This window comes from Nyctibius grandis, chromosome 11 (assembly GCF_013368605.1).
Source record: "Nyctibius grandis isolate bNycGra1 chromosome 11, bNycGra1.pri, whole genome shotgun sequence".
Taxonomy (NCBI): Eukaryota; Metazoa; Chordata; class Aves; order Nyctibiiformes; family Nyctibiidae; genus Nyctibius; species Nyctibius grandis.
In genome coordinates, this window is record NC_090668.1 from 1,247,517 (window position 1) to 1,261,706 (window position 14,190).

Consider the following 14,190-nt stretch of genomic DNA (forward strand, 5'->3'; position numbering starts at 1 on the left):
CGCGTTGCGGGGCTGAGCTCTGCGGACGCCTCGACCCCCAAGGAGTCGGAGGGACACGATGACGTCTGTAGGTGAGTGTGCCAGAGGGGTGGGAAATGTCCCTTGCAGGTATTACAGAGGCCTTGGAAAGGTGGGGCTGTGTTAGAGGCGCCTTGAGCATCCTTTGGTTGGGAGCTGGGTCCGGTTCAGCTCCACAGCGTGCACCCAGCCAGGTGCTGGTGCTTGTTTGATCATAAAGTGAGTTTTGGGGTCCTGGATGGGGCCGTGGTTTTGCTGAGTTGACACCAGCTCTGACCTTGAGAGGTGCCGAGGGCTCCAATCCCAACACGTGCAGCAGTTCCTCAGGGTCTGAGGTTAACGCTGCTGCGCTGGGCTCGCCGGGGGTTGGTTGATTTGTTTATTTTCCTTTTTCCCCCCCCGTGCCTGAGCGGCTCAGCAGCAGGATTAACCCTGCTTTCTGGGTTAAACACCCTGGGCAGTGTTGCTACATGAGCGAGGAGCGCACACACCCCACCGCACCCTCCGTCCCCGCTTTGACTGCCTCGGGGCACCCGCGTTCTGCAGCAGTCAGCTGGGAGCCGGCCTGCCTCCTCCTCCGAGGTTTCTCCCTGCTCTTCACTCTTGCTTTTCCCCTCGCAGGCTCCGGCTGCGTGTAGGACGCTGGGTCCTCCTTGCGTTTCTTCACCGCCGGCTCTCCCAGAGACCCAGAAATGCTGCCTGATGACTTGGCCGTGCCGTTTCTCGTAGCTTTTCCAGCCCAGGTGCCATTCCCCAGTTTCAGCATCGTGGATCTCTTCCCAGCATCTCCCCCAGCTGCTTGCGTGCACCAGCACTAACCCAGATTTACCCCCAGGGCGGCTGTCACCGGCGTCCCCATGGTGTGGCAGAAGGGCTTGTTGGATCCAGGCGCATTTCAGCCTCCTCTGCGTTAAGGATTTGACGCCTGCGCCTTGCCCAGCCGCACAGATGCCAACTTTGAACCCAAGGCCGGGCTTTCCTAGTGCCCAGGTATGGGAGGCAGTGCCAGGCAACCCCACAGCGAAGGGTACCAGAAGCGTATTTGTGCAGGAAACTGAAAAATGTTGCGGCTTCCTTCCTCTGACATAAATAGCTCAGGCCCTAAAACCCGAGTCTCGGCTCTGCGCGCTGGTGATCTCCAGCGCGGGCTGGAGGGGACGCTGATGGGGCAGGCGGTGCTCGGGGACCGCCACGCGCTGTCCCCTGGCCTCGCAGGGCAAAGCTGGGTGTCCCCAGCTGTGGAAGCCTCCTTGCTCGAACACCTGATGGTCAGCACTGGAGCAAGGCTTGGGTGAGCAGTCGGTGGATCCCCACGGGGGATTTCTTTTGTGCCTCTTTCCCTGGGATGCGCCTTATTCCCACAGAGCTGGGGCTGCCCGTGTTCCTCCCAGCTCCTTGTTCCTCTGCTCCCTGCATTGGGCTTGAGTTTGTTTTGTTTTTTTTTTTTATTTTCTTTTCATGACCGAATCTGCCTTCCAGCCCAGCCTTGGACCTCAGCCAGCGTTTGCCAAAGGGATTTCCTTCTCCGCAGCACGCAGAGAGGCTCCAATTAATGGGCAGGTCCCCTTGAGTAGTCACTTGCTGAGAGTGGGTATTGTGGGAGTCCAGGCGTTTTGTCTCAGCACTTCCAGATCAAGCAAGACACCGCTTCAGAGCCCTGAGCTTTTCCCCGAGGGCTTATGAGTCAAGCTGGGCTCTTGCTGTTGCACACAGCAATTAAAAAGAAATAAATAGGTTGAGCTGTAGCGCTGGTGACAGCAGCCCCCGTGCAGCGGTGACCCTTCGAGGCGAAGCAGGTTGGAGGTTTGAGCCGAGGGGATGGAGGCGTTGCCCCGTGCCGACCCCTCGAGGTGCTCCGGTGCTCCCAGCAGCGGGTTCGTGCGTGCAGGGGGTGACAGCAGCGAGGACCCCTCTGCGGGCAGCAGCGTGGTGCAGGGCAGAGGTGCTGAGGAGCCTGTCGACGCGCTGTGCAAACCGGTCGGGAACGCTCTCCTCCGCTTACGCGAGCGGCTGGTAACTGGGGAGAGGTTTGTATAATCGTTTGATCTCTCCTCTGCTTCCCTTGGCACGGCGGCCGCATCCTCTCGTGCTGATGTAATCAAACCCGGTGCGGGAGGACGAGGCGTCCTGCGCCCAGAGGGTGCTCGCTGGCTTCCCGGGAGCGCTTGGCTGCGTCCCCGGGGCTGCTGCGGGGCTCTGCCCCTGTTGGCATCTCCCTGCTTGGAGAGCAGGGACCTGGAGGAGCTCGTCTTGGCAGAACTGGTGTCAAAGCCTCTCTCCAAAGAAGATCTGTGCTGGCTGTGAGGAGGGAGGTGATGCTGTGCGGCCAGGTGAGGGTGGTCAGAGGGGAAGGAATCCAGCGGGGTGGGCTGCTCTATGGGGGACGTTTCCCTTCTGGGAGGGGAGGGCTTTTCCTGAATCTCAGGAGTTTCCGTGGGCAGAAGCTGCCTACGCTGTTCTGGGGAGCACGAGGCACCATCAGGCAACCTTGGCTTTCCTTCGACAGAGCCCTTTGGTCATGAATCTCCCTCTGTTTCGGAGGAAGTGGCAGTTGTTGCGAGGTTTCCTGGGGATACCTCGCACTCCTCCACACAGCATCCTCCCCCGAGGCCCTCGTGCTGCTGTTTGGGATGGGGTTTATGACCGGTGCGGGTGGGAGGATGCAACTGCTGGCAGGAAATGACTGCCAGAGGTTTCCAGCTGTGCCAGAGCCGTGGTGGGGATGGAGCCCACTTGCTGTCCCTCCAGTCCTGCGTCCTGGCTGCGGTTGCAGGAGATGAGCTCTTTGGTCCCACCTTGCACCTCGTGCTGCCCACTCTCAAACTGTGTGGCGTGGGGACACGGTCCTTCTGTAAATAACCCAGTAAAAACACTATTTATTTACTTATTTGCTTTAGACATGCACAAGCACGTGTACACCTGCCTGCGTAGGCACGGCTGGTGGTGCTGTATGTCGGGCTGGGACAGAGGAGGAGCCGGCAGGGACAGGGATGCTCCCACTGGGATCAGAAGCAGCTGTTTGTGAAACCACAACCGTGACGTGATCCTGCCTGTGCCCAGCTCCTCCTGGGGCTTAGTGCCTACCTGTCCCTGTGACCAAACGATGGCAAATTTAGACTCGAAACCGATCGCCGGGTTTTGCCTCTGCGCGTTCGTAGTTGGGTGCTTTGAAGGCTTTAAAGACTCATCCCTGGGTGAGGGGCGGCATCCAGGGAGCTCAGCCCCTGGCACGTTGCTCCAGCTCCTCTGCGAGCTGTAAAGTTGTTTGGTGGTTTAAGTACCACCTGCAGTGGAGTTTAGGTCCAGTATTAAGGTTTGAGGCTTTGGGGTGCTGTAGCACGATGCACACTTACCTTGGGATGCTCTTGACCAGCTTTGCCCTCCAGCAGAACGCTTCCGAGGCCGATCTGAACCCGTGGATTTGAGAGCACGTGGAAAACCTGCCTCGAAACGGGCACCTCAGCACACCTGCGTGGACCTGCTCACCCCACCGACCGCACGGGCACCCGTATTTCCACTGCGAGTGCAGCTGGACCGCTTCCATCACTGTTTTATTTAGTCCTGAGTTGTTCACTAAACCTCTTCCTTGAGCAGTGGGTCCTGCCCTCTGCTCTGTGCGGATGCTGCAGGAACGTCCAGCGTAGTCCCGTAGCGCTGATGAACCTGGACAGGAACGCTGATACTGGGGTGGGGGATGAAACACAGAGCGTTAAAAATAGCAGCAGATCCAGGTAAAAAAGCTTTTTTTTACTCAGTGTGCCTGTGGCGCAGGCTGGCCTCAGCGCACAGCGAGATTTTTTGGGTCCCGGAGTCATGAGTTTCAAAATGTAACTAAGCACATTTGTGGGGAGAAAATTCCAGGGAGGGCTATTAAATTGTCTGACTCAAAGGTCACGAGCCGCAAATAACCGGCGAGAGTAATCAGGGGAAGTATCTCGCCCTGATCCGCTTCCCGAGGCCCGATGGGGATCTCGTTTGCAGGCTCGAACAGGGATTTTTTTTTCTGATTTATGTGCTTGAAATACCTAAATAATGCGCTTCGCTCGCAGGTGGATGTGTGGAGCCTGGGTGGTTTCAGGTGTGTTGCTTTTAATCCTGGTTCATGACTTTGGTTGCGGAAGGGGGTTTGCGATGCACGTGCGGCTTTGCCAAACTTTAATCATCGTCTGTCTCAAGTTTTTTTTTTTCTGGAAACTTTCTGCAGAAGAAAGTTTGCAAGAATCAGAGTAGAAAAATATGGTTTTACCCATGTGGAAAAACTCTCGGGGGCTTTTCATAGAGAAGCATCAGCCTCTTCTTGTTTTGGAGCAGGAATTTGCTGTCTGGTAGGGGGGAGAGGGATCCACCCACATCTGGCCAATTCATAAAGCCCTTGAAACTCCCAGTTAACGTGCTCCATAAAGAGTTATCAGAATTTGGCACCCGCCTGCTCCAAACATTACATCTTCCCTGAGCATCATCTGTTCTCTTATGGCTCACGCGGGACGCTGCGTACGGCCTCTCCGCTCGGGGACAGCTGCGGCGGCGCAGGGCTTTCCCCGGAGCTGCCATCCCCGGAGCTGCGCCGCAGCCGCCCCGTGCTCCCCCGGCAGCCGCCCGCCGAGGCGAGGGAGGAGGAAAATGCCCCAAACGCTGCGATTTTGCGGGGTCCTGCGAGGAAGCCCCCCGGGGACGCGCAAGCAGATGGAGGTAGGGGGAGCAGGGGGGTGCGTGGAGCTCTGGCTTGGGGTTCCCGCTGTACCCCGAGAGCTGCGAGACCCGACGGCAGCGCCTGTGTCCCCACTCCTGGTGTAACCAGACAGAGATACTGGGGTGATGCTGGTTTTGTCATTTTTTTTGCTTGTCTTTGAGGGGAGCGTAGCATTTGGTCCCGTAATTAAAACCTAGCACCTTGGTGTGTGCAGCCCGGGGGCCAGGGCGAGGTTACGCGAGGTACCCCGGCTCCGGGATTTCCTATTTCTCGAGTTCTGGCTTTGTGATCTTAATGTTATTTCAACATAGTCCTTTTTTTCGTGTGGTTTCTTATTTAAGTGTTTTTAATTTGAACAAATCCCCTCCAGCTAATTTTTGTTACTTGTGCGTGGCTCTGGAGAAGACCTTTTTCCTTTTATTAAAGAGGAATGTTTTTAATCACACGCATTCTTCAACCCGGCTGAACTCTGACCCTTTCACAGCTAATCAACATAAGATGGGAAACGTTTTTTTTTTTTTAAAAAAACCCCTGTCTTTAAAGCTCTTTGCCGTGTGGGATCACCGGGCTGGAGGCAGGGGAAGGCGTAGCTGGTTTGCTCCTTGATCATCTGCTTGCCCTGCTTTGTTTGCATCTTGCTTTATTTCCCTCTTATGTAAGGGCAGCTCTTTGCTGACGGCTGAGCTTGCCTCTTTGGAAAAAAAAAATCAAAAAAAATCAGGAAATGCCAAAGCAAATGCTTTTTTGGGGAGGGTGTCTGTCTGTCTGAGAGCAGCCGCATGAGTAGTGATTTTCCCTTTGGGGAGCCGGTGACACCAGCACCCGCCGGGTTACCCCTGGGAAACGTGCTGCCACCACCTTCCACCCTGGCCAAAAGTTTCACAGGAGCCCGAGAGGCGTTTGGCTGTTGGCAAAGCGAGGCGCCCGTGGCCGTGGGCACGCGTGCCCCGGGTCCCTGCCCACCGTGCCGGCAAGCGCGCGGGCTCTTGGAGCGCTTCAGCCTGGAAAATGCTGGTAACCCACGCCGGGTTGTCGAGCACAGAGCTTGCATTCATGCTCGTACCACGCCAAAGGCTTTCCCAGGGCACGCCGGAGCTCCTCGTGCTGTGTTGCAATCTCCCCTTCCCGCGGAGGAAAGGTCCAGATGCGGGGTGGTTCGTGCGATGGGCTCCCAGCCCTGGGTAGTCTCCTCTGTGCTCAGTTCTCCTCGGCTTCCTCCCGGCACGCTGGTGTCGCGGCGTGTTTTCCTCCCTGTGACCTGCCTGGGGACGAGGCAGCAAGTGATCCCTGCAGCTGCCTTCACCCTGGCCAGGAGAGGGGCTGGTGCTGCCTTGCTGCGCACCACAAATATCTCCTGGGTTGTTTGAGCTGAGCGGATCAGCTTTGTAATTAATGATTTATTTAGCAGAAGCGGGGAGGAGAGGGAGGAGGCACCGTGTAAAGGGGCATTTGCAAAGCTGTTTGCCCTGCGGGTGCTGTGCCAGTCCCACCGTGCTGCTGGTGACATGGGGGCTGCTGGTGACACGGGGGACTGCTGAGCCCCTGCCAGCCCCAGCACTTGTGTGAAGATGCGCTTGCCCCCAGCGCTCGCCTTCCCATGCGAACGTTCTCGTGAACTAAAAATAATTTGCAAAAATGTTGGCAGCCGGGAGAGGAGCCTGTCCCAGAAACCTTCCGCCTCTTCCCTGGGTGGGTGCTCCCAGCTCGCTTCTCCCTGCCCTGGCACTCGGCCCCGCTCCTGGCCGTGGGGGTGAGGAGGATGATGGATTCGGCCCCCTGAGGCTGCACAGGGCCGGTGGAGCATCCCAGTCCAAGCCCGTGCATCCCGGTTTCAGCCTGTGCACCCCAGTCCCAGCCCCTCCGTGGCCACGTGTTGTGGTGCTGGTGGCTTACGAGGGTCCATTAGGAACCAGTAGGACGTGGGCTGGGTTGGAGAAGGGGGCAGACCCCCCAGGAGCCGCTATGGGGCCGTGCTTTTGGCCTTCCTCGGGTGAGGGGAAGAGGAGGAGCTGCTGGGCCTGGCTGCCTGCCCCCTGAATCATGTGTGAGCATCGGAGGCTGCCGGGGAGGGGAGTTGTTTACTGTAACTCTTGGCGGAGGTCCCAGCATGAAACCCCAAATGAATTCAAGCTGCAGCGGGAGGTCACGGCTGAAACAAACAGCTCCCAGGGCAGGAAGGGCTTTGCGAAGGGGTCCGGAGCTGCTGGAGCCCGGGCTGGAGCAGGAGGGACGCAGGGCATCCCTGGGGAGCTGCCACACGCAGGTGCCACGTGCCGGAGGGGTCCCAGTGTGGGGACAGCGCCGAGGGTCCTGCGCAGGGGCTGGGCTGCGCTCCCAGCGCCACTGCCCCTGGCCAGTCCTCGCCCCTCGCCGTCCTGGCACTCGGCATGTGAAGCGTCGTGTCTCTAAGCTCTGGAAAAGCGCCCTGAGTTTTGTGGCTTCAGCCCGGGCCGGTGCAAAGCTGTAAGGTTGGGGCTCTGCGCAGGCTGGGACGCCCGTGTCACCCTGGGGCACTTCAGGCCGGTCCGTGCTCCCGCGGTGCCTTGTTTTCATCCCATCCTCCCTCTCTCCCACCTCCTGAAAATGTTGCTAAAACGTCCCCAGCTGAGCAGGGCCCGGCGTGAACAGGGTGCTCCCTGCGCCATCGCTGTGCAGAGCTGGGGGTTCGTGGGAGGAGGAGGAGGGTCTGCGCAGCCTCTGCCACCGGCTCGGCCCTGGCTCCGGTGCCTCTTGGCCCTGGGGATGCTCGACAGCCTTTTTCCTGGCTCTGGGTGAGCGGTGAGGAGTTGTTTTTCTGGCTGCTGGCCGCTCGCCTGCCCGGCCTCCCTCTCCCCCAGCACACGCGTTCCCTCCCACTTCTCCTCTTCCGCTGCTGCTTCGGAGTTTGTTTTTAAAAAGACTAAAACAAATGAGGTAGAGAGATTCCCAGAGACCCCGCCAGTGCCTTGCCCCTCGGCTGTGTGCCACTGGCCGTGCCTCCCCCTCCATCCCCGGAGGGCTGTAGTACCCTCGCCTGCATCTGCTGCTGCCGCCAAGACCTTCTCGCCCCTTTTTGCCCCAGGAAGGTGGTGGAGGGGCAGCATCAGGCCTGAGGATGCTGCTGATGGGGAGGTGAGAACAAGACTGCTGCTGCTGTGGGTTCTCAGCAGAGGAAGGCTGGGACAGCTCTTCTCTGGGTGCCATCAGCTCCGAGGATGGGGGCTGTGGCTTGGTGGGCTGGTCCCTTCCTCCTCATACCCCCACTTTCTCCTCCGAACGATGCTTCTGCCTGTAAGTGGCCCTTCTCAGTGGCTCAACGCTGAGCCCGATGGCTGTGGTCCCCCGGCAGCCCTGCTGCATTTCCCAGCTCCTGCCCCTTGGTGGTATACAGCAGGATGGTGACATTTGGCCGGAGGGACCGAGGGATGGCTGAGCTTCAGCAAGTCCCTGCACATAGACAGCGTCACGTGGCGGGGAGTCGGCTCGGCTGGGAGCTCTCAGAAGTCCCCGTTTCCCATCCTGAGGTTTGCTCGTTACAGTCTGTCCTTGTCTGGCTGCCAGCAGCCCGTCACGCCGGGTAGCACTACGCACACCGTGCCGCTGCCTTCCTCCCACCGAGCATCCCCCAGGGGCTTGGCCAGCGCCCGTCCCTCTGGCATCCTCCTCCTCCTCACTGGGAGGTGGGAACACACGTGAGCTGAGAAGCAGGAGGTGACAGCCCAGCTTATCGCTTGCATCCTTCAAAATCACCGATGTTTAGCAAGAGCCGAGGCCCTGTGGGGATTGCCGGAGCTGGGAGGTTTCTGGAGCGGGAGGCAGGTTTGGCCTCCCAGCGCGCTGGTACTGGCACCGTGCTGCAAGGAGACGGGACCGAGCGCTGCAGCCTCTCGGGTAGCGCTGGGATGGATTGTCAGCCCCACGGAGGACGTTGGCCTGTTTGGGAGCCCTGGCTTCATGCAGGTGTTGAAGGGCACATCCTTGGGGTCTTCTTGCTTGGGGTAACTTCACTTGGACTCTTGTTCGCTCACAAAAATGCAGCTGAAACGTGCTCATCTGCTTTTGCTGGGCCTGACCCTCAAAGGGGGCTGCAGGGCTCATACTGCCCACCTCCTGGCATCACACCGTGCCCAGCCCCGAGGCCTTGGTGATAACGGGGCAGAGGAGCTCAGCGGCTTTCAGGCTGCGGCTGTTAATCTTCCTCCACCTCCGTATCACGCCGGTTATGGTGGGGCAGGCAGGGTGCAGCAATTAGAGCCAATTAGCCAGAGACAAATTAAATGCCAGGCAGTTATCAGCGAGAGGGAACAAGATAAACCCTGCGATGGGGTTTCCTGGGAGCATCAGGTCCTTCTCCATCGTGGGCTGCGGTCGGGGACATTTCTGTCCTGGAGAACTGAGCTGGTTTGCCCTCGGCCAGAGGGATTTTGGAGCCAGAGCTGGTTTCAGCAGGGCCCGGGTGCGTGCCTGTGGTTATTAACGCTCCCTGTGCCCTCCTTGGGTGAACACGCTCGTGTCCCTGTGCCTTGCAGGGAGGTGCAGGCCGGGCCAGGGTGGGAGGTTGCCAGGTTTCCCCCTGGAAGAGCCGGGTAGATGCTGCGTTACAGGGCAGGAGCTTGCAGAGATTTCTCCCGTCAGCACAAGCTCCCCAATGCCGTTGAGGCTGAGGTTTGAACGGCGCAGGGTGTGGTCCTCTGTCTATAAAATAACATTTGCATTTGTTTTTTTTTTTTAATTGAACCTGCTTTTGGAAAACAATTAACACTCAGGCTGCTTGTGTGCCTCGAGTCCTGCAAGAGCATCCCCCTTGCAGCATCTTTTCATGCTGAATTTCCACCTGCCTCTTCCCAGCTCCCCCCGTGCCGCGATGCCCGTGGCGAAGTGCGAAGCTGCGTTTGGTTTGCAGGACACCGCGGGTCATTAGCCATTGGAAGGGGCTGCCCAGGGAGGTGGTGGAGTCACCATCTCTGGAGGGGTTTAAGACAAGACTGGACATGGCACTTAGTGCCCTGGTCTAGTTGACATGGTGGTGTCAGAGGAAGAGACCTTGATGATCCCAGAGGTCTCTTCCAACCTGATTCATTCTGGTGTCAGGGAGAGATGCCTGCAGCACCCTGGAGACTCTCCAAGGGGGTTTGATGTACAGGATCTTTTGCCCAGATGATGGAGGAGGCTGTTGCAAGCAGTCGATGGGGCGTGACAAGCCCTTCTCACTGCAGGGCACGTTCCTCGCGGTGCCCACCTGGGCGTTGGGGTACACCCAGGCCCCGTCCTGATGCTTTCCCTACCTAATGGGGTGGTCTGAGCCGCACAGGGACTGAGCTGTGCCCCGTTTTGTGTCTTGACAGCTGCTGTGAACCCGTGCACCTCCCCGCGGGTGCCCCAGACCGTCCCCATGGACCTGCGCATCGGGCAGCGCGTCGTCAAGCCCGGCTCCGACACCACCTTGCTGGCCCTGAAGCACACGCAGCAGCTGCAGCACCAGCTCTTCCTCGCCAGCCTGCACCAGCAGCAAGTGGAGCAGCTCGCCCACCAGCACGTGAGGGTACGGGCACCCCGGGGTGCAGGGGAGGGGAGACCTGCACCCGCTTTCGGTAGCGGCTGGGTGAGGACTGGGCGCTTTGAAGAATTCATTTTGCCCCCCAAGCACGTAGCTCATGGTGTCGTGTGTGTGTGCCAGCAGTGCCCTGCATTAGGGCTGGCTTTATCCACCTCTGGGAGGAATTAAGAAGAAGAGGCTGGAAATCCCAACCCCAAAATAACCTTCCCAAGTGAATTCCTTCTTTCCCCTGAGCTGGAGAGTCTGTAGTGCTTTTTAGCCAGCCTGGAGACCTCGCTGACACAAGGAGGACGGTGAGGGAGTCAGGTGGGGGGTTTTGCGTCTTATTTTCAGGCCAAATCTCAGTCCTGCCAAGGCCAGCGGGAGGGCTGGGGCCTCCTGGGATGTGCGAAGCGGGGAAGTGTTTTCAGCCGCATTCCATGTGCGCTGAGCGAGGAGCCAGAGCGACTGGACAGGATGCCTGGTGTCTGCGATCTGCCACTCCGCTTGGCCACCGCTGGTTCTCTGCCCTAAAGGCACGGCTTTACTCGCTTCACCAGCTAATTTGCTTTTCTGGGAAGTCTTCACTGAAATTCTCTGGTGTCACCCGGAATAGCACCCCTGCCCTGCACAGCCTCTGCTGCCAGGCTCTGCATTGTCACAAAATTACAGCCAGATTTAGCTCGAATGGTTCCTCTGGAGGCCCCCGCTGAGAGCAGGACCAGCTGCCGAGGTAGGGCAGGTTGCTGAGGGCCACGTCCAGGCGAGCTGTGACCGTCCCTGAGCACAGAGATCATCCCCTGCGTGTCCCGGGGCTGCACCACACTCGTGGCAGCAATCCATTCCACACACCCTTTGGGTGCTGGAAGATGCAGTTGCACCCCCTCTCCTCCCCACCCAACAAGCCCAGCCTCATCTGTGTCTCTCACATCCCATGTGCTCTGCCCCTGAGCACCAGCCCCACTCTTGGTGACTGGCACAGGCTCACTGGTCCCAGTAACCTTGTCTGGGAGCCCTGGGGGAAATCACGCTGAGGCTTTCGGGGAGAGGCTGAGCATCAGCTTGGTCCACACCAAGAGGGTTTGAGATGCTGCTGCTGCCACGACTGTTGGGTCCTTGGAGGTATTTGTGATACTGTCTGACCTCCCTGTGAGATGGGATCGTCTCTGAAAACCTCAGCTCTGGAAAACACCGAGATCCAAACTTTTAAGACTATTATAATAGGGTTTTTTTCCCTTTTTTCCTCTTTTTAGTCAACTGTGATTTGTACTTTTTGTTGTATTACAACATGCCTTAGGTACAGATATGTCAAAACACCATGAAAAGCAGTGAGTTGAAACAGCCTGGTTTGAATTTTACGATGTCCCTGGGGAGAGCATCTCTGGAGACCAAGATGTGTCCGGTTCACTGTGATGAAACCACTTAACACGTTCTTGTCAGCCAGGGCTGCCCGTTGGGTTTCCAAAAATGACACAACAGACCGTTTCAGACACGCTCTGTGACCCTGTCGTCGTGCCTTGGGCTTGGGGAGGGGGTAAGAAGGCTTTGGGCTGCGTTGGGCGAGGCTGGGCTCTCCTGGTGCTGATGTCCTTCTCCTCTCGCAGGTGACCATGGAGTCCCCGCACCGTGAAGCTGAGCCTGGGCAGCAGGAGCAGGAGCTGCGGCAGATCCTCAACAAGGACAAAAGCAAGCGAAGTAAGAGCCTCCGCGTGTGCTGGCACGCATCACCGGGTGCCACAGCTCTGCCCGAGGAGCCGTGCCCCCAAAACCTGGGGAGGGAGATTGGAGTGGCTTTTAGAAGGGGGCTCAGCAGCTGGTTCTGCCCTTACCCACACCAAACTCTGCCTTCTCTTGGTCTAAGGGCGTGTGATAGCGTCCACATCACTGGGCGTCTCTATCCTGTGCATCCAGCTGAGCCATCCTGTGCCTGCCTGGGGCCAAGGGGACAGCGTGGTGTCCGTGGGGATGCCCGGTCCTGCTGAGCAGTGATGCCAGCGAGTTGCACTTAGCAGCTGGCAGGAGATTTTTTTTGGGACTCCCTGGCCTGGCTGGTGTTTGTCCTTCATGTCCTTCCTAGCGATGCCAACCAGGTGGTCACAGTAGATCTCTGTGCTGGCACTGCATTGTCCCCTACGGGCACTGACAAGCTGACTGCCTGTGACTGCCCGGTGCGCTGGGCAGGGCGTGAATTTACCTCCTGAACTTGCCAGCCCCAGGCTGGAGCACGCGTGGCAGTGGGGACAGGCTCGTGGTTCCCCCCATGCTGGGCAGAAGCGTTCTCACACCCCGTCGGGCTGTGATCTCCCTGCGCCATCTAGTGCCAGTGGCTGCGGGGAGCTCACGTTTGGGTGCGCAGAGCCCTGTGTCACCACCCAAAGCTGCAGCTGCAGCTGTGGGAGAGCTGAGGGTGGGGCAGGGATACTTCCCTGACCGTCTGGGAAGCTCCGGTGGTCCCAGCTAACCTTTCTGTGAGCCAACCTTGACCTGAGAATGGCACCAAGCATCTCCACAGGGTTTTGTTGGTGTCTGTGTGCTTGTAGGGGGTTCTCCAGCCATCCTGGCGTTCCTTGTGTAGCCATGGGGAGCTGTGGGGCCACGCTCCTGCCTGCAGGGGTCCTTTAAAGTGTTCTGTGTCAGCTCTCAGCCCTGTGTGGTCACTGCTGGTCTCTCTGCAGGTGCTGTGGCCAGCACAGTGGTGAAGCAGAAGCTGGCTGAGGTCATCCTGAAGAAGCAGCAGGCAGCTTTGGAGAGGACTAGCAACCCTAACCCTTCAGCCATGCCGTACAGGTACAACAAGGGCATCCTCTGGCCTGCCCCAAGCAGGACATCTGCTCAGGACCTGGAAATGGTGGCTGTTTATCTTGGGCAGGATCTTGCCATTATCTTCTGCTTCCTGGTTTTTAGAGATATTGTTTAGTCTGTTGGGGTGAGGTAGCTTGGTTCTGTGTTAAGTGCTTGCAGGAGAGCGATGAAGCTCCCACATTATTTTCTCTGACCTTGTTGGACTTTGATGGCTTGTCCCACTCCTGACCCAAAACAAGTGCTGTCTGGCTTCTTGTCTTTTGTCCCAAAACAAGACAAAACCAGCAGCTGGATCCCATCTATAGGTGCCTGTGATAGTGGACAGGACAAGCCTTTTTGGCCACGGGCAGAAGAACTAGCACACACCCAGGAAGGGCAATGCCCCATGGCCACCCTTGTGTTGGAGGGTGTAAGTGTTGGTGGCACGTGGCTGCCAACTGGGAAACGTCTCTGACAAGGTGGCTTCTCCCCGTAGGTCTCTGGAGCCTCTGGATCCCGAGGGCCCTTCCCCTCCTGTGCTCAGCACCTTCCTGCCCCCTGTCCCCAGCACTTCTCTTGACCCCCCAGAACATTTTCCACTGCGGAAGACAGGTAAGGCCTTGGGGACGATGCCATCTCTCTCCCGCTGTGATACCCTCGCAGCCCTCTTGGATGGCTGGAGCCGAGCAGCGGGGTGGCCTGGCCCCACCAAGCCGGTCCAGCTTTGCCCCCGTCGGCAGTGGGGCCGGGACTAACGGCCGTGTCTGCTCGCAGCCTCTGAGCCCAACCTGAAGGTGCGGTGCAAGCCCAGGAAGTGCCTCGACCGCCGCAAGAACCCCCTGACGCGGAAGGAGAGTGCTCCCCCCTCGCTGAAGAGACGCCCGCCCGAGGCGATCGGTGAGGGCTTCACTGCACGGTGATGCCTCGGGGGGGTTGGAGAGACCTTGGGGCCAGGCTGGAGCAGCTATGGTCTGCCCAGGATCCATGGGGGGGATCGGAGAGGGAAGGCGTGTCTCTGGGGCTCGGCGCCTTGCCAGTGCCCTCCTTGGGGGACACACTTGGGGCACAGCCCATGGAGGGAGCTCCCCGCCATGGTGGTGCAGGGGTAGATGAATGAGGGAAGGACATGGCTGCAGCTGTACCATGCTGCGTTTCGGGCCCGTGATGGACCCACAAGGCTGGAAGG

General features: G+C 58.7%; 1 protein-coding gene across 10 annotated transcripts in view; it reads left to right on the forward strand.

Annotated features, from left to right (window-relative positions):
* HDAC7 (histone deacetylase 7) overlaps positions 1-14,190 on the forward strand; it is a 79,966-nt gene that overhangs the window by 53,741 nt on the left and 12,035 nt on the right. For 8 of the 10 annotated variants that reach the window (XM_068409774.1, XM_068409781.1, XM_068409784.1 and 5 more), the window contains exons 2-6: positions 10,033-10,229; positions 11,828-11,918; positions 12,899-13,010; positions 13,501-13,616; positions 13,779-13,901. In XM_068409774.1, coding sequence (XP_068265875.1) covers positions 10,033-10,229; positions 11,828-11,918; positions 12,899-13,010; positions 13,501-13,616; positions 13,779-13,901 — 639 coding nt within the window. Of the gene's footprint in view, positions 1-2,330; positions 2,349-4,498; positions 4,708-10,032; positions 10,230-11,827; positions 11,919-12,898; positions 13,011-13,500; positions 13,617-13,778; positions 13,902-14,190 lie in introns of those variants that run through there. The other 2 variants (XM_068409780.1, XM_068409782.1) reach the window with 2 other exon arrangements.